At 38.4% G+C, this 19,734-nt stretch overlaps 1 protein-coding gene across 1 annotated transcript in view; it reads right to left on the bottom strand.

Annotated features, from left to right (window-relative positions):
• LOC136250635 (E3 ubiquitin-protein ligase rnf213-alpha-like) overlaps positions 1 to 19,734 on the bottom strand; it is a 486,640-nt gene that overhangs the window by 431,047 nt on the left and 35,859 nt on the right. The window contains exons 9-12 of the mRNA XM_066042860.1: positions 2,713 to 2,766; positions 2,198 to 2,369; positions 989 to 1,062; positions 685 to 940 (exon numbers count right to left, since the gene is read on the bottom strand). Of these exons, the coding sequence (XP_065898932.1) occupies positions 685 to 940; positions 989 to 1,062; positions 2,198 to 2,369; positions 2,713 to 2,766 (556 nt within the window). The remainder of the gene's footprint in view (positions 1 to 684; positions 941 to 988; positions 1,063 to 2,197; positions 2,370 to 2,712; positions 2,767 to 19,734) is intronic.

Below are 19,734 nucleotides of genomic sequence, written 5' to 3'. Positions count from 1 at the left end.
GATTAATAGGTTCCACGAAATTAAAATAAAACTAGTATAGTTTTGACTGACTTTGGTACTTATTAATGTCTACAGCAGATAGCTGTAGCTTAATAATGGCTAAGTATACAGTTTTTTTTCACTGTTAGACATCACTTCAGCCTGACAGGTGCAATTTGGTCTGCCACATCACATGCAATGCATACAACATGGACTCAGCTTTGTGTTTCATTTCTTTTTGCTAACAATGCTTTGAAGCACCACACCCATGGCTTTGTTACCACTGGCCTAGAAATCTCGAATGCCTGAGTCTGTCGTGCACAAGCAAAGCAAGGGCTAACTATATAATTTGAGTGTAATGTAAAACAGAGTCTAAAGCATTTTACAGGCACAATGTGGAGTCTATGGAATTTAAACCCTTAGGCCCTTACAAGCTACAGCTGTTTCCACTGTAACATCAGTAAAAGTGGCTGGATCTTTCGTGATATTACTAGTGCCATAGCAACCATGCATGCTCGTGTGACAATTCAGTGTCCCATTACATCACCGCATGTTAGGAATGTGTACTGATTGGATTTTGAGCATATGTTTTATTATGCCTGAAGGCGTGGAGTATATGAGATTTATTACACACCCAAAACAGCCTAAATAGAGTTTAATGATGGATAGCACACAGTGGTAGTGTTCAACACCCCCTGTACATACCTGAATTTCGGCTTGGAATTGATTGTTTTCACCAAATGTTGCTGTGTACAACAGTTTGTGGATGATTATCTTTAGAAGTGCTACTAATTTACTGCCAACTTCATTTATTGTGTCTTGTGAAAAAGATTGCTTTGAAAGAATAAACAAAACAAGCTGAATTATGAGATCAATAAATTCTTCATCATGTTTGTTGAAATTCCTCAGTGATATTTCAAAGAAATACAAGCAATTTTTTATCGTGGCTGTATCTTCTTCACTAAAAGACAACACAAATGAATATAAAGTGATAAAAGAGTACAATTACCATTGAAATGATGGCAATGCATCCACAGAAAACACTTTACCCAATAATACAGAAAACAGATCCTTTATCTCGGGCTATGCAAAAAGAGCAAAACTAGCAACATCAGTTATGAAACACCATATACATATCAAATTAAAATACATATAGGCATAACAGCTGTTAAAATGTATCTCACTTTAGTACCCTCTCCTCTGACCATAAATAATATAATTACTATACCATATTAGTTCAGCCGGCCAAAAATTGCAGGGGGAAACTTTTGAGATTTGATTTGATTAACACGATAGACATGGATGATATTCTGAGGGGGGGGAGAGTCAGGCATGTCAGGAAATTTTCAGATTTTATAAGCTCTAAGATGGAATCTTAGACTAATTTTTATTACATTATTGCAGGAAAATTAGAGGGCCGCTTTAATGAGGAAAAAATACGACTGCTCTATTGGAGTGGTTGGCTGATAAAAGTGGGAAGGCCATGGTCCTCCTGGTGTCCTCATTTTCACTGCCTTGTATTGGTTTCTTCACTATCTAAAGATTATGCAATTTTGATTATGGCTATGATTATGATTGCAATACTTTGTTTCAGTGTACAAGGCACTGTTCCCCAGTTATCACTTATAAGCATTTTCAGGTACTAACCCAATTATCACTTACAAGCATTTTCAGGTACTAAAATTACAGTAGGAAGAAAAAAAACGTATTTATAGAAAAGTTAAGCAACACTAAAACAGGAACTGCAACCCTCTTATACAGGAATTCTTTTGCTAGGACAACATTCAAAGCATTGATATTTAGTAGAGCAGCTAAACAAAAAAAAAAATTGTTTACTTCTTGATAAAACCACCAAACTTGGAAAAACAGTTTACAACTCATTACCATCAGTGTGTCTTGAACTGTATCTCTATACATGGTTTATAAACTGCTGTGGCCCATAGGCAATTCATTGATTACTATCCTGCTTTTTCCTATGGCATTTTATCATTTAGGAAGCAATGGTGAGGTAAAAGCTTTGATTTCTTCATCTCATTCAATCCCACAATGGCTCCACTAGTAAACACTCCCATTATCTAAGTCAGTTATAGATTGTTCTCTGAGATTTTTGTGTTTCAACAACCTCAGCTTTGCCTCGGTTTTGTCCTAGATCTATAACCTACACATATACAGTACATCCGTGTACACATCCTGATTAGCTGCATTATATTCACACAACCTTGATGTTATGAAAACATTCTTGAGCTAGCTTCATCATTAATACAGACAGTGGAACATGACCAAACAATGATGAGAGATTATTTATACTAGTTTTCTTAACAATCAGTCTTGAAAGAAGTGGGTCAATGTGAAACTGGAGCTGTAGATCCTTCAGATAAGTATCTGACAAACTACATATACAAATACACACACACACACACACATGTACGTACATGGTAGACACATGCACATGTTATACATTTTAATATGCACATGTTAATTAGTACATATCTGGATCACTGAAGCAGGGATTAAAAGTGCACTAGCAGGGCGTAGGTGACTTCCCTTGTTTCATTTTTTATGATTCCTATTTAAAGTCACAATTTTTTTCTTATGCTTCAACATGTTAACTGGTGATAATTCTCCCCAGTATAAACATAGAAAATACACATATTGCACATTCATAATTATACAAATAATTCTTGACATTTGTTCAAAAAATGCCATTTATATAAGAAAACACTATGTAATTACCAATGTTTCAATACAGGAACATCTTTAAGGATTCCAGCATCTCCCCAGTGAAAGCTAAAGTAAAAGATTAACTGAGAATCAATCCCAACGCAACAATTATATATATATTATATATTTGAAGGAGCTTTGTGGCACTAGTGAAGCCATTTAACTTTGAGAAAAATGGAGGACAACAAATCCACCTACTGTATTCACTGATTGAGAAAGGTCACAAGGTGAAAGCTGAATAACATGTTAGAACTGCTGTGGTGTACCTGTTAATTTAATTAGCACTCACTAACATTATCCATTAGTGTTGCATTAGCATCCATTAGCTACACCCAATTAAGTACTGAGTTCCGTGCATTTCCGTTTTCTTTTGTGACTTCACTGGCCCACCGGTGAAATCATTGAAATAAAATGGCTTTGTTAGTGCCATTCTGCTCCTTCAAAGAAGTTGAGTGGGAGCACCAAAATAAAAGTGGTGCTATATACAGCACTATATTATCATCATATACAATGGTTTATGTATAAAAGCTTCTATTGTATGGCAAACCATTGTATACTAAAGTAATAGGGAAATGCACACATGCTCTGGTGGATTGCCATAGCAAGACTGATTGCTACCCAGTAGAAATTGATCATTTTAAGCCCACTTGGTATATTTCCAATAGTCTCACATTAATGTATACCTAAGCTTTTCTAAACACCCTCTGCCATTCATGCACGGAATTATATTGAGGCATCAATTTTTTATATTGACACTTTTTTACAGGTGCATATAAAGATTGAAGCATTTAGATAGAGGGAGCAAACGTACAGTTGCACATATAGAAATTGTTTTGTTAGAGAATGATGAGCATAGCATGTCCCTTAATGACCTAGTTGCAGTTACAACGATCACAAGAAACAGGCACAGTGACCATGTCTTTTAATAATCTATCATGGAATACCTCTTCCAGAGGTACTATAAAAGTCATCCTAATACAACAGTCATGTACAAGAACAGTCACACGTATATATATAACAAAAATTAAACAATCTGATGTATTTATTTAAAACAAAGTATGAATCCAATCAATAAAAGTAGTGAAATAAGATACGGACATATATGAATGATGGTAATATGATATACATAGCTTAAAGGAACAAGTTGATGTTGTGCTACTTCTAAAAACCTGGCGCCATGCAGCTAACTCCTCTGGAATTAACCAACCATGTATACCATAGGTTATATATTCCCTACCTAATATATAATCTATGGTATTACTATGTTTGCAATAATACATAACTAATAAATTAATTGAGATTTAACCATTTATTATAATTACGGATTTTGTAATTCATGAAATTTTTGTAATTCTTCAATTACGTTGCTATGCACTGCTAAGGAAGCGCTTGTTAAACAAACCGCATATTTCACACAAAAGTATCTTCTAAACTGTTTTATAGTTTGACTATCGTTTTTTCCCACAAATTCTCTCAATAAAAAAACCTCAAAGCCGCTCTTCATTTTCATTCTCGTATGTAAGGAACACGCCCACTTTCAACTTGAAGAGATAAACTATTCCTGGTAGGCTACAAGGCCTGCATTATTGTTTTTCAGTTGTTAAACGCCTGTAAAATCCAAAGGGAAGGTGATTCACAAAGTCTGAGGAGTCACCACACCCATATTTTAAACCGCTGAAAAGAAGCAAAATTTACTTGTGCTGAAGTTTAACACAGACTTCATTTCACTTTTCCTTCTTACATGCAAGCTGCTTTTATAAACCATTCAATGATTTTGCTCACGTGGGTGTGTACAGACAAACATAGATATATAGTAGGGTTGGAACGAATGTACAAATACATCCTCCGAAGCTTCTTTTCAAAATGTTACCAAAGCTTCGAAGCTTTGTTGCAAATGTCACGTCAACCATTAATGACCACAATTGATAGTTCTTAGGGTGTACACTGTAGCACAAACTCCTACACTTTGTTATAGCTCCAGTATAACCATTGTTTAAACTACAATTACATCAAAAAATATGTAAAAGGCAGCTTCCACAAGGAGTGATAATACTTGTGCAACTGGTTTAACATGTTGGTATCCATGGTAATGAAGCTTTGGTGATGTAAAACAGCATCCGAATGTTATGAGACCAAACAAAGCTTCGAAGCTTCGAACTATTTGTCTCAACCCTAATATATAGGTAGATAGGTAGATAGGCACACACACAAACACACACACTTACGAAAACAATTTCAGTAAACCAGGCATGTGCCTATAGCCGGGCTTTGGCCGGCTGTGGGTGCACATCTGGTATAAAAATCCCTACTTTGGTATCAAGCAAACTCCCAATAAATGAGTTTCCCACAAAGCTATGTTGCATTTCCATCATTCTTGTTTCAATGCTTAAATTCCTATTTCATTATAAAATTACTGATTAAATACAAAAATGAATAGCTCCTAAAACAAAAAAAAATGGAACAAAACAACAATGGATAAGGGTCATATTCAATATTCAAAGTCATACAAATTAACCCATTTTTGTTTAATTGAGTTAATGTTTATGTACATGTAAGTTCAGGGATTAGTTCATAGTGTCATCTCTGTATTCTTGTTTATACCAAAACAGCCAAGCTGTTAAAATGGGTGTGCCATTCCCCACACCCCAAAAACACATGGTGATAATGTGAAATCAAAGGTCAAGAAATGACTGCAATGATGTTACTGACAATCATTTTCAAAGATAACAATATGATTGCCCTTTAAGGACTGCCAGCATAATACTACGTCCAAGTATGTATATAGGCAACAAACTAAGTGCAACACTTGCAGATAAAGGTCCAAATCAAAAGCCATTTTAATAGGCTATTCTTTATATACAAAGCCAATATATGTGACCAGATCTGCAAGAATACCACATGTTCCTGCAAATGTAATCTAATCCAAAACAGCCAAGCTGTAAAAAAGGTGCGGCCCCTAAAAAGGCCATGGTGAAAAAAGATGTGAAATCCAAGGTGGCGGCCAAGAAATGGCTGTAATGATAGGTTAATGGTAAAAATCTTAATAACGACGTGAATTTGTGTTTCGGCACCAAATTCACCTGAATTGTCATTATTAAAATTTTTACCATTAACCTACCATCACATCCATTTCTTGGCCGCCACCTTGGATTTCACATCTTTTTTTCACCTTGGCCTTTTTAGGGTCCGCACCTTTTTTACAGCTTGGCTGTTTTTGATTAAATATCACTTCTTTTTGTATTTGTATACCCCAAAGCTGGCCATAAGCCAGCTTTGGGGTTTTATTGACCTATCCTTTTTCTTTACCAATGGAAGAATAAAAAGCCAAAGCAGATTTTTAATACTTCAACTGTTTTTGAATTTATCTGTAATTGTATACATATCAAGACACACGGTAGTGTGTCGTGCGACCCAAGAAGTCAGCGCACCACACCATGAGTATATTAACAGGAAGAAAGAAAATGCAATTTTCACACCTATGTAGCTCTGTGATCCCTTATCCGATTGGAACCAAATTTGCTAGAGACGTGCCGCCCAGTTAGGGGAGTCTACATACCAAATTTGAAGAAAATCACTGCAGCCGTTTCTGAGATACAAGCGAACAAAATTTCGTTTTAATTTCTTCGTTTTTTTCTTCTTCATCATCTTCATTTTGCACACTTCGCATAATTCGCCATAAAACACGAATGCGCGCTCGGATTGGGCTGAAATTTGGCACACTTAATGGGCTCATTAAGGCGGATCTCCGTACCAACTTTGGTAGGAATCCGATGAACATTCACGGAGTTATGACCGATTATTTGCGTAAAATAAGGTTGAGGTCTGTCATGCCTACAGGGTAAAGCCCTTGGAAGAATCAGTTGAAAATTGATATGTAGATGGAGCAACCATCATAGGAGTGCCTTTTTGTGGTTTGAAAGGAATCGGGATAAAGACCATGGAGATATGACACAAAACCCAACCTGTGTCAAAATTACGCGATCGATTTTTATGAATAAAAAAACATAGTTTTCGTGTCTACCAGGCAAACCGCTTAGAGCAACGAGCTGAAAATCAGTATGTAGTTGGAATAATCATCATAGAAAGTCCATGCTGTAGTACAGAAGAATCGGATTACAAATCACTGAGTTATGATTCGAAAGGCAACTACATGCAGCAAATGCGAGATCGAGATACTCTAATAGAACAGTCACCCTAATAAAGCATTCAGCTGTATTTATAATTTACTCAGTTATATTACATTGCAAGTTATTCTGTAGGGATTTCAGCTACAAACAAGTCACCCTGTAGTCAGATCAGCTAGAAGAAGGTACCTAATAGACAGTTCAGCTACAAAGAAGCCATCATGTAGAGAGTTCAGCTCAAATAAATCACCCTGTAGAGAATTCAGCTACAAACAAATTGCCCTGTAGAGAGATCAGCTAGAAGAAGTTACCTTGTAGAGAGTTCAGTTACAAAGAAACAATCATGCAAAGAGTTTAGCTGCAAACAAATCACCCAGTAGAAAGTTCCGCTATGAACAGATCACACTGTAGAGAGTTCAGTTAGAAACAAGTCATCCTGTAGAGAGATCAGCTAGGAGAAGTCACCTTGTAGAGAGTTCAGTTACAAAGAAACAATCATGCAAAGAGTTTAGCTGCAAACAAATTACCCAGTAGAAAGTTTCGCTATGAACAGATCACAATGTAGAGATTTCAGTTAAAAACAAGTCATCCTGTAGAGAGATCAGCTAGAAGAAGTTACCTTGTAGAGAGTTCAGTTACAAAGAAACAGTCATGCAAAGAGTTTAGCTGCAAACAAATCACCCAGTAGAAAGTTCCGCTATGAACAGATCACACTGTAGAGAGTTCCATTAGAAACAAGTCATCCTGTAGATAGATCAGCTAGAAGAAGTCACTTTGTAGAGAGTTTAGCTACAAAGAAACCACCATGTAAGAGAGTTCAGCTGCAAACAAATCGCCCTGTAGAGAATTCAGCTACAAACAAATTACCCGGTAGAAAGATCAGCTAGAAGAAGTTACCTTGTAGAGAGTTCAGCTACAAACAAATCACCCTGTAGAGAGTTCAGCTAGAAACAAGTCACCCTGTAGAGAGATTAGCTAGAAACAAGCCACCCGTAGAGAGTTCAGCTAGAAGAAGTTACATTGTAGAGAGTTCAGCTACAAAGAAACTACCATGTAGAGACTTCAGCTACAAACAAATCGCCCTGTAGAGAATTCAGCTATAAACAAATCACCCTGTAGAAAGATCAGCTAGAAGAAGTTACCCTGTAGAGAGTTCAGCTACAAACAAATCACCCTGTAAAGAGTTCAGCTACAAACACGTCACCCTGTAGAGAGTTCAGCTAGAAGAAGTTACATTGTAGAGAGTTCAGCTACAAAGAAACTACCATGTAGAGAGTTCAGCTGCAAACAAATTGTCCTGTAGAGAATTCAGCTACAAACAAATCACCCTGTAGAAAGATCAGCTAGAAGAAGTTACCTTGTAGAGAGTTCAGCTACAAACAAATCACCCTGTAGAGAGTTCAGCTAGAAACAAGTCACCCTGTAGAGAGATCAGCTAGAAACAAGCCACCCATAGAGAGTTCAGCTAGAAGAAGATACATTGTAGAGAGTTCAGCAGTTTAGCTGCAAACACATCGCCCTGTAGAGAATTCAGCTACAAACAAATCACCTTGTAGAAAGATCAGCTAGAAGAAGTTGCCTTGTAGAAAGTTCAGCTACAAACAAATCACCCTGTAGAGAGTTCAGCTACAAACAAGTCATTCGGTAGAGAGATCAGCTAGAAGGATCACCTTGCAGAGAGGTCAGCTACAAAGAAATCACCCTGCTTCATCTTTTCTTCTTCCTGTAGTAAAGAAAAAAATGATAGGTTAAAAAGCCCTAAAGCCGGCCATAGGCTGGCTTTGGGGTGTACAAATACAAAAAGAAGTGAAATCTAATCCAAAACAGCTAAGCTGTAAAAAAAGAGTGCGGCCCTGAGAAAGGTTACGATGAAAAAAGATGTGAAATCCAAGGTGGCGGCCAAGAAATGGCTATGATGGTAGGTTAATGGTAAAAATTTTAATAACAACAATTCAGGTGAATTTGGTGCCGCTTTCACCATAGCCTTTCTCAGATATTTATTACATGTCTATTAGGTACTTTAATCATAATAAAACAATGTCCATTTGGTTCCACTTGGGGTGCTTAGAGATAATAAGTCACTCTCTAGGGTTCCTATGGATACAAATACATGAAAATAGTAAGAAGAAAATGTCCTGACCGCCTGTAAGTGTTCGAGCGTTAATCGGATGGCTGCAGGTTCGAGGCTGCCCAGGTCCAGTCATGGATTTTTTCTTCTTTCTCCTACTTTTCAAACATACTTAGTGCAGTTAATATAAACACCTTAGGCCTTTATAAGGCCTTCTGGTATACAGGCTCTGCCTTTACCAGGTACTTTAATCATAATCATAATCATAATATTCCCTACTGGATAACTTGTTCGCAGCTGATCTCTCAACTAAGGGACTTGAAATGTAGCTGAACTCTCTACAGGTTGATTTGTTTGTAGCTGAACTCTCTACAGGGTGATTTGTTTGCAGCTGAACTCTCTACATGGTTTCTTTGTCACTGAACTCTCTACAATGTGACTTGTTTCTAGCTGACTCTCTACAAGATGACTTCCTCTAGCTGATCTCTCTACAAGGTGACTTGTATCTAGCTGAACTATCTACAGGATAATCTGTTTGTAACTGAAATCTCTACAGGGTGACTTGTTTCCAGCTGATCTCTCTATAGGGTAATTTGTCTCTAGCTGAACTCTCTACAGAGTGGGTTCTTTGTAGCTGAACTCTCTACAAGGTGACTTCTTCTAGCTGATCTCGGTGACCTTAGGGTGACTTTTATCTAGCTGAACACTCTACAGGGTGATTTGTTTGTAGCTGAACTCTCTACAGGGTTACTTATTTGCAGCTGAGCTCTCTACAGGGTGATTTATTTGCAGCTGAACTCTATGCAGGGTGATTTGCTTGTAGCTGAACTCTCTACAGGATGGTTTCTTTGTAGCTGAACTCTCTACAAAGTGACTTGCTTCTAGCTGATCTCTCTACAGGGTGACTTGTATAGCTGAACTCTCTACAGGATGATCTGTTCATAGCTGAACTCTCTACAGGGTGATTTGTTTGTAGCTGAACTCTCTACAGGATGGTTTCTTTGTAGCTGGTCTCTACAAGGTGACTTGTTTCTAGCTGATCTCTCTACAAGGTGACTTCTCCTAGTACAGGGTGACTTGTATCTATAGCTGAACTATCTACAGGATGATCTGTTTGTAGCTGAAATTTCTACAGGGTGATTTGTTTGTAGCTGAATTCTCTACAGGATGACTTGTTTCTAGCTGATCTCTCTATATAGGGTAACCAGTTTCTATCTGAACTCTCTACAGAGTGGGTTCTTTGTTACTGAACTCTCTACAAGGTGACTTCTTCTAGCTGACCTCTCTATAGGGTGACCTGATATCTTTGCAGGGTGACTTTTATCTTGCTGAACTCTCTACAGGATGATTTGCTTGTATCAAAACTATCTATAGGGTGATTTTTTTATACCTGAACTTTCTACAGGGTGATTTGTTTGTAGCTGAAGTCTCTACAGGGTGATCTGATCTCTCTACAGGGGGTGATTTGTTTGTAACTGGTATCTCTACGGGTAGATTTGTTTGTAAGTGAACTCTCTACAAGGTGATTTGTTTGTAGCTGATTTTTCTACCAGGTAATTTGTTTGTAGCTTAACTCTCTACAAGGTGATTTGTTTCTAGCTGAACTCTCTACAGGGTAATGTGTTTCTAGCTGATCTCTCTACAGGGTGATTTTTTGTAGTTGAACTCTCTACACAGTGATTTGTTTCTAGATGATCTCTCTACAGGTTGATTTTTTTTGTAGCTGAACTCTCTACAGGGTGATTTGATTGTAGCTGATCTCTCTACTGGGTGGTTTGGTCGTAGCTGATCTCTCTACAGCGGGTGATTTGTTTGGAACTGAAATCTCTACAGGTTGATTTGTTTGTAGCTGAAGTCTCTACAAGGTGTTTTGTTTGTAGCTGATCTCTCTACAGGTTGTTTTCTTTGTAGCTGAACTCTCTACAGGGTGATTTGTTTGCAGCTGAACTCTCTACAGGGTGATTTATTTGTAGAAGAACTCTCTACAGGATGGTTTTTTTTGTCACTGAACTCTCTATAAGGTGACGTGTTTCTAGCTGATCACTCTACAAGATGACTTCCTCTAGCTGATCTCTCTACAAGGTGACTTGTATCTAGCTGAACTATCTACAAGATGATCTGTTTGTAACTGAAATCTATACAGGGTGACTTGTTTCTAGCTGATATCTCCATAGGGTAACTTGAACTCTCTACAGAGTGGGTTCTTTGTACCTGAGCTAGCTACAAGGTGAGCTGATCTCACTATAGGGTGACCTGATCTCTCTGTAGGATGACTTTTATCTGGCTGAACTCTCTACAGGGTGATTTGTTTGTAGCTGAACTATCTACGGGGTAATTTATTTGCAGTTGAACTCTATGCAGGGCGATTTGTTTGTAGCTGAACTCTCTACAGGATGGTTTCTTTCTAACTGAACTCTATACAAGGTGACTTGCTTCTAGCTGATCTCTCTAGACGGTGACTTCTTCTAGCTGATCTCTCTACAGGGTGACTTGTATAGTTGAACTCTCTACAGGGTGATCTGTTCGTAGCTAAACTCTCTACTGGGTGATTTGTTTGTAGCTGAAATCTCTTGTTTCAAACTGATCTCACTGTAGTGTAACTTGTTTGTAGCTGAACTCTCTACAAGATGGTTTCTTTGTAGCTGAACATTGTATAAACTATAAAGTTACTTGTCTGTAGCTGAAATCTCTACAGGGTTACTTATTTGCAGCTGATCTCTATAGGGTAACTTGTTTGTATGGATGAACTCTCTACAGGGTAGTTTCTTTGTAGCTGAACTCTCTCCACAGTGACCTGTTTGTAGCTGAATTCTCTAGAGAGTGTAGCCAAACTTTCTACAAGTTATTCTGTAGGGAGTTCAGCTGCAAACAGTTACTCTTATAGACAGTTCAGCAAGAAGCAAGTCACCATGTGGAGAGTTAAGCAAATATATCACTATAGAGATTCAGAACATTACAAGTCACACTGAAGAAAGTTCAGCTATAAACAAGTCATGCACCCTGTAGAGAATTCAGCTACAATTAAGTCACTCTCTAGAGTATTCAGCTACACAGAATTCAGCTACACACAAGTCACTGTGGAGAGAGTTCAGCTACAAACAAATTACCCTGTGGAGAGATCGGCTACAAACAAATCAACTTGCAGAGAGATCAGCTACACACAAATCAACTTGTAGAGAGATCAGCTACAAACAAATCACCCTGTAGAGAGATCAGCTAGAAACTACACACAATGTAAGGAGTTCAGCTACAAATAAATCACCCTGTAGAGAGTTCAGCTAAAACAAATCAACCTGCAGAGAGATCGGCTACAAACAAATCACCTTATAGACAGTTCAGCTACAAACAAATTACCTTGTAGAGAGATCGGCTACAAACAAATCAACCTGCAGAGAGATCAGCTACACACAAATCAACTTGTAGAGAGATCAGCTACAAACAAATCACCCTGTAGAGAGATCAGCTAGAAACTAGACACAATGTAAGGAGTTCAGCCACAAATAAATCACCCTGTAGAGAGTTCAGCTAAAACAAATCAACCTGCAGAGAGATCGGCTACAAACAAATCACCTTATAGACAGTTCAGCTACAAACAAATTACCTTGTAGAGAGATCGGCTACAAACAAATCAACCTGCAGAGAGATCAGCTACACACAATTCAACTCGTATAGAGATCAGCTACAAACAAATCACCCTGTAGAGAGATCAGCTACAAACTAGACACAATGCAAGGAATTCAGCTACAAGCAAATCACCCTGTAGAGAGTTCAGCTACAAACAAACCAACCTGTAGAGCGATCAGCTAGAAACAAATCACCCTGAACAGAGGTCAGCTACAAAAAATCACCTTGTAGAGAGATCAACTACAAACAAAACACTTTGCAGAGAGTTCAGCTACAAACAAATCAACCTTTAGAGCGATCAGCAACAAACAAATCAACCTGTAGAGAGATCATCTAGAAACAAATCAACCTGCAGAGAGATCAGCTACAAACAAATCAGCTTGTAGAGAGATCAGTTACACACAAATCAACCTGTAGAGAGATAAGCTAGAAACAAATCACCCTGTAGAGAGTTCAGCTAAAACAAATCAATCTGCAGAGAGATCAGCTACAAACAAATCACCTTATAGATAGTTCAGCTACAAACAAATTACCTTGTAGAGAGATCGGCTACAAACAAATCACCCTGCAGAGAGATCAGCTACACACAAATCAACTTGTATAGAGATCAGCTACAAACAAATCACCCTGTAGAGAGATCAGCTACAAACTAGACACAATGTAAGGAGTTCAGCTACAAGCAAATTACCCTGTAGAGAGTTCATCTACAAACAAATCAACCTGTAGAGCAATCAGCTAGAAACAAATCACACTGAAGAGAGGTCAGCTACAAAAATTCACTCTGTAGAGAGATCAGCTAGAAACAAATCACCCTGAAGAGAGGTCAGCTACAAAAATCACCCTGTAGAGAGATCAGCTAGAAACAAATCACCCTGAAGAGAGGTCAGCTACAAACAAAACACTTTGCAGAGAGTTCAGCTACAAACAAATCAACTTTTAGAGCGATCAGCAACAAACAAATCAACTTGTAGAGAGATCAGCTAGAAACAAATCAACCTGCAGAGAGATCAGCTACAAACAAATCAGCTTGTAGAGAGACCAGTTACACACAAATCAACCTGTAGAGAGATAAGCTAGAAACAAATTACCTTGTAGAGAGATCAGCTAGAAACTAGACACAATGCAAGGAGTTCAACTACAAGCAAATCACCCTTTAGTGAGTTCAGCTACAAACAAATAAACCTGCAGTGAGATCACCCACAAAAACGCACCTTGCACAGAGTTCAGTTACAAACAAATTACCCTGTAGAGATCAGGTAGAAGAATTCACCTTGTAGAGAGTTCAGCAACAAAGAAACCACCATGTAGAGAGTTCAGCTGCAAACAAATCACCCAGTAGAAAGATCAGCTAGAAGAAGTTACCTTGTAGAGAGTTCAGTTACAAAGAAACCATCATATAGAGAGTTCAGCTACAAAGAAATTATCCCGTAGAGAGTTCAGCTAGAAGAAGTCACCTTGTAAAGAGTTCAGCTACAAAGAAACCATCATGTACAGAGTTCAGCTACAAAGAAACCACCATGTAGAGTGTTTAGCTGCAAAAAATCACCTGTAGAAAGTTCAGCTAGAAACAAATCACCCTGTAGAGAGATCAGCTAGAAGAGATCACCTTGTAGAGAGTTCAGCTACAAAGAAACCACCACATAAAGAGTTCAGTTGCAAATAGATCACTTGTAGAGAGTTCAGCTACAAATAAATCCCCTGTAGAGGGATCAGCTAGAAGAAGTCACCTTTTAGAGAGTTCAGCTACAAAGAAACCACCACATAAAGAGCTCAGCTGCAAATAAATCACTTGTAGAGAGTTCAGTTACAAACAAATCACCCTGTAGAGAGATCAGCTAGAAGAAGTTACCTTGTAGATAGTTCAGCTACAAACAAATCACCCTGTAGAGAGTTCAGCAACAAAGAAACCACCATGTAGAGAGTTCAGCTGCAAACAAATCACCTTATAGAGACTTCAGCTACAAACAAATTACCCTGTAGAGAGATCGGCTACAAACAAATCAACCTGTAGAGAGATCAGCTAGAAACTAGACATAATGTAAGGAGTTCAGCTACAAGTAAATCAGCCTGTAGAGAACAAATCAACCTGCAGAGAGATCAGCTACAAACAAATCACCTTATAGACAGTTCAGCTACAAACAGATTACCTTGTAGAGAGATCGGCTACAAATTAATCAACCTGCAGAGAGATCAGCTACACTCAAATCAACTTGTAGAGAGATTAGCTACAAACAAATCACCCTGTAGAGAGATCAGCTAGAAACTAGACACAATGTAAGGAGTTCAGCTACAAGCAAATCACCCTTTAGTGAGTTCAGCTACAAACAAATTAACCTGCGGTGAGATCACCTACAAAAAAGCACCTTGTACAGAGTTCAGCTGCAATCAAATTGCCCTGTAGAGAGATCGGCTACAAAACAAATCAACTTGTAGAAAGATCAGCTACACACAAATCAACTTGTAGAGAGGTCAGCTACAAACAAATCACCCTGTAGAGAGATCAGCTAGAAACTACACACAATGTAAGGAGTTCAGCTACAAGTAAATCACCCTGTAGAGAGTTCAGCTAAAACAAATCAACTTGCAGAGAGATCAGCTATAAACAAACCACCTTATAGACTGTTCAGCTACAAACAAATTACATTGTAGAGAAATTGGCTACAAATTAATCAACCTACAGAGAGATAAGCTACACACAGATCAACTTGTAGAGAGATCAGCTACAAACAAATCACCCTGTAGAGAGATCAGCTAGAAACTACACACAATGTAAGGAGTTCAGCTACAAGTAAATCACCCTGCAGAGAGATCAGCTACAAACAAATCAGCTTGCAGAGAGATCAGTTACACACAAATCAACCTGTAGAGAGATAAGCTAGAAACAAATTACCCTGTAGAGAGATCAACTAGAAACTAGACACAATGCAAGGAGTTCAACTACAAGCAAATCACCCTTTAGTGAGTTCAGCTACAAACAAATAAACCTGCAGTGAGATCACCCACAAAAACGCACCTTGTACAGAGTTCAGTTACAAACAAATTACCCTGTAGAGAGATCAGGTAGAAGAATTCACCTTGTAGAGAGTTCAGCAACAAAGAAACCACCATGTAGAGAGTTCAGCTGCAAACAAATCACCTAGTAGAAAGATCAGCTAGAAGAAGTTACCTTGTAGAGAGTTCAGTTACAAAGAAACCATCATATAGAGAGTTCAGCTACAAAGAAATTATCCTGTAGAGTTCAGCTAGAAGAAGTCACCTTGTAAAGAGTTCAGCTACAAAGAAACCATCATGTACAGAGTTCAGCTACAAAGAAACCACCATGTAGGGTGTTTAGCTGCAAAAAATCACCTGTAGAGAGTTCAGCTACAAAGAAACCGCCATGTAGAGAGTTCAGCCTCAAACAAACTACCTTGTAGAGAATTCAACTACAACAAATCACCCTGTAGAGAAAAATTTACCTTGTAGAGAGTTCAGCTACAAAGAAACCATCATGTAGGGAGTTCAGCTACAAAGAAACCACCATGTAGAGAGTTTAGCTGCAAACAAATCACCTGTAGAGAGTTCAGCTAGAAACAAATCACCCCATAGAGAGATCAGCTGGACGAAGTCACCTTGTAGAGAGTTCAGCTACAAAGAAACCATCATGTAGAGAGTTCAGCTGCAAACAAATCACCCTGTAGAGAGTTCAGCTACAAAAAAATCACCCTGTAGAGAGTTCAGCTAGACGAAGTCACCTTATAGAGAGTTCAGCTACAAAGAAACCATCATGTAGAGAGTTCAGCTACAAAGAAACCACCATGTAGAGAGTTTAGCTGCAAACAAATCACCTGTAGAGAGTTCAGATAGAAACAAATCACCCTGTAGAGAGACCAGCTAGAAGAGGTCACCTTGTAGAGAGTTCAGCTACAAAGAAACCATCCTGTATATAGTTCAGCTACATTTCAAGTCACCCAGTAGAGAGATCAGCTGCAAAAAAATATCCTGTGGGGAATAATGGGCATGTAATAAATATATATGTATATAATTTGTATAATTACTAATAAAATCAAAAATAATTGAAGTATTAAAAATCTTCTTTAAGTTCTTTTCTTCTTCCTGTGGTAAAGAAAAAAACACAAGAGTTAAAAAAGCCCCAAAGCCAGCCATAGGCCGGCTTTGCAGTATACAAATACAAAAAGAAGTGAAAAACAGCCAAGCTGTAAAAAAAGGTGCGGCCCCCAAAAAGACCATGGTGAAAAAGATGTGAAATCCAAGGTGGCGGCCAAGAAATGGCTGTGATGGTAGGTTAATGGTTACATTTTAATAACGACAATTCAGGTAAATTTTGCGCCGATTGGTTTTGGCACCAAATTCACCTGAATTGTTGTTATTAAAATTTAACCATTAACCTACCATCACAGCCATTTCTTGGCCGCCACCTTGGATTTCACATCTTTTTTCACCATGGTCTTTTTGGGGGCCGCACCTTTTTTACAGCTTGGCTGTTTTTGATTAGATCAAGACACACGGTAGTGTGTCGTGCGGCCCAAGAAGCCGGCGCGTAACACCCGTGAGTATATTGACAGGAAGAAAGAAAACGCAATTTTCGCACCTCCGTAGCTCTGTGCTTCCTTGATGAAACAAGACGATTTTTGCTGTGGTCATGCCCTCCAACTGCAGCACTCCACATTCCAAATTTGAGCGAAATCGCTTCGCGCGTTCCCGAGATATGCGACTTCAAAAATTGGCTCAGTTTCTTCGTTTTTTTCTTCTTATTTTTCTTTTTCTTGTCGCACACTTACAAAAACTGATATAAAACTCGAACGCCATATCCAATTGCCTTGAAATTTGGCACACAGAAGGGGGATATGAAGGCGCATCTCGGTACCAACTTTATCTGGAATACGATAAACAGGCAAAGAGTTATGAGCGATTCTTCACGAAAAATAACACCAATATGTTGTCACGCCTACAGGGTAAACCGCGTATGGGAAGAAGCTGAAATTCGGTGGGTGAATAGGTTAACTATTGAACCTCAAACCTTTTGTGGTTTGAAAGAAATCGAGCTAAAAACCAGGAAGATATATCGAAAATCCAACAGTGTGTAACAATTACGCAATCAAGATTAGCTAAAAAAAAAAAAACTGCTTGCCACGCCTACCAGATAAACCGCTTGGGGCAACGCTTTGAAAATCGTTGTACAGATGGAGTAATCATCTTAGAAAGGCTCATCAATGGTGTAGAAGAAACGGACTTAAAGCCACGGAGTTATAACACGAAATCCAACTTGGTGCAGCAAGTGCGAGATCAAGATACTCTAATAGAGCAGTCATCCTAATAGAGCATTCACCCTGAAGAGAATTCAAGAGATCAGCTAGAAACCTGTATAGAGATCAGCTACACACAAGTCACCCTGTAGAGAGATCAGCTAGAAGAAGTTACCTTGTGGAGAGTTCAGCTACAAAGAAACCATCATGTAGAGAGTTCGGCTACAAACAAATCTCCCTGTAGAGAGATTAGCTAGAAAAAGTTACCTTGTAGAGAGTTCAGCTACAAAGAAACCATCATGTAGAGAGTTCAGCTACAAACAAATCTCCGTGTAGAGAGATCAGCTAGAAGAAGTTACCTTGTAGAGAGTTCAGCTTCAAACAAATCACCCTGTAGAAAGATCAGCTAGAAGAGGTCACCTTGTAGAGAGTTCAGTTACAAAGAAACCACCATGTAGAGAGCTCAGCTACAAACTAGTGACTTTGTAGAGACATCAGCTAGAAGAAGTTACCTTGTAGAGAGTTCAGCTACAAAGAAACCATTCTTAAAAGAGCTCAGCTGCAAACAAATCACCTGTACAGAATTCAGCTACAAATAAATCACCCTGTAGAAAGATGAGCTAGAAAAAGTTACCTTGTAGAGAGTTCAGTTACAAAGAAACCACCATGTAGAGAATTCAGCTACAAACTAGTGACCCTGTAAAGACATCAGCTAGAAGAAGTTACCTTGAGAGAGTTCAGCTACAAAGAAACCATTATTTAAAGAGCTCAGCTGCAAACAAATCACCTATACAGAATTCAGCTACAAACAAATCACCATGTCGAGAGATCAGCTAGAAGAAGTTATCTTGTAGATAGTTCAGCTACAAGCAAATCACCCTGTAGAGAGATCAGCTAGAAGAAGTTTACTTGTAGAGAGTTCAGCTACAAAGAAACCATCATTTAGAGAGTTCAGCTTCAAACAAATCACCTGTAGAGAGTTCAGCTACAAACAAATCTCCCTGTAGAGAGATCAGCTAGAAGAAGTTACCTTGTAGAGAGTTCAGCTACAAACAAATCACCCTGTAGAAAGATCAGCTAGAAGAAGTCACCTTGTAGAAAGTTCAGTTACAAAGAAACCACCATGTAGAGAGTTCAGTTACAAACTAGTCACCTTGTAGAGACATCAGCTAGAAGAAGTTACCTTGTAGAGAGTTCAGTTACAAAGAAACCATTCTGTTTAGAGCTCAGCTGCAAACAAATCACCTGTACAGAATTCAGCTACAAACAAATCACCCTGTAGAGAAGTCAGCTAGAAGAAATTACCTTGTACATAGTTCAGCTACAAAGAAACCACCAAGTAGAGAGTTCAGCTGCAAAGAAATCACCCTGTATAAAATTCTGCCACAAACAAATTGCCCTGTAGAAAGATCAGTTAGAAGAAGTTACCTTGTAGAGAGTTCAGCTACAAAGAAACCATTCTGTAAAGAGATCAGCTAGAAGAAGTTACCTTGTAGATCGTTCAGCTACAAACAAATCACCCTGTAGAGAGATCAGCTAGAAGAAATTACCTTGTAGAGAGTTCAGCTACAAAGAAACCACCATGTAGAGAGTTCAGCTGCAAAGAAATCACCCTGTAGAAAATTCTGCCAGAAACAAATTGCCCTGTAGAAAGATCAGTTAGAAGAAGTTACCTTTTAGAGAGTTCAGCTACAAAGAAACCATTCTGTAAAGAGCTCAGCTGCAAACAAATCACCTATACAGAATTCAGCTACAAACAAATCACCTGTAGAGAGTTCAGCTACAAACTAGTCACCTTGTAGAGACATCAGCTAGAAAAGTTACCTTGTAGAGAGTTTAGCTACAAAGAAACCATTCTGTAAAGAGCTCAGCTGCAAACAAATCACCTGTACAGAATTCAGCTACAAACAAATCACCCTGTAGAGAGATCAGCTAGAAGAAATTACCTTGTAGATAGTTCAGCTACAAACAA

This window comes from Dysidea avara, chromosome 3 (assembly GCF_963678975.1).
Source record: "Dysidea avara chromosome 3, odDysAvar1.4, whole genome shotgun sequence".
Classification (NCBI taxonomy): Eukaryota; Metazoa; Porifera; class Demospongiae; order Dictyoceratida; family Dysideidae; genus Dysidea; species Dysidea avara.
The sequence above is the reverse complement of the archived record's forward strand: the minus strand, read 5'-3'. Positions and strand labels throughout refer to the sequence as shown.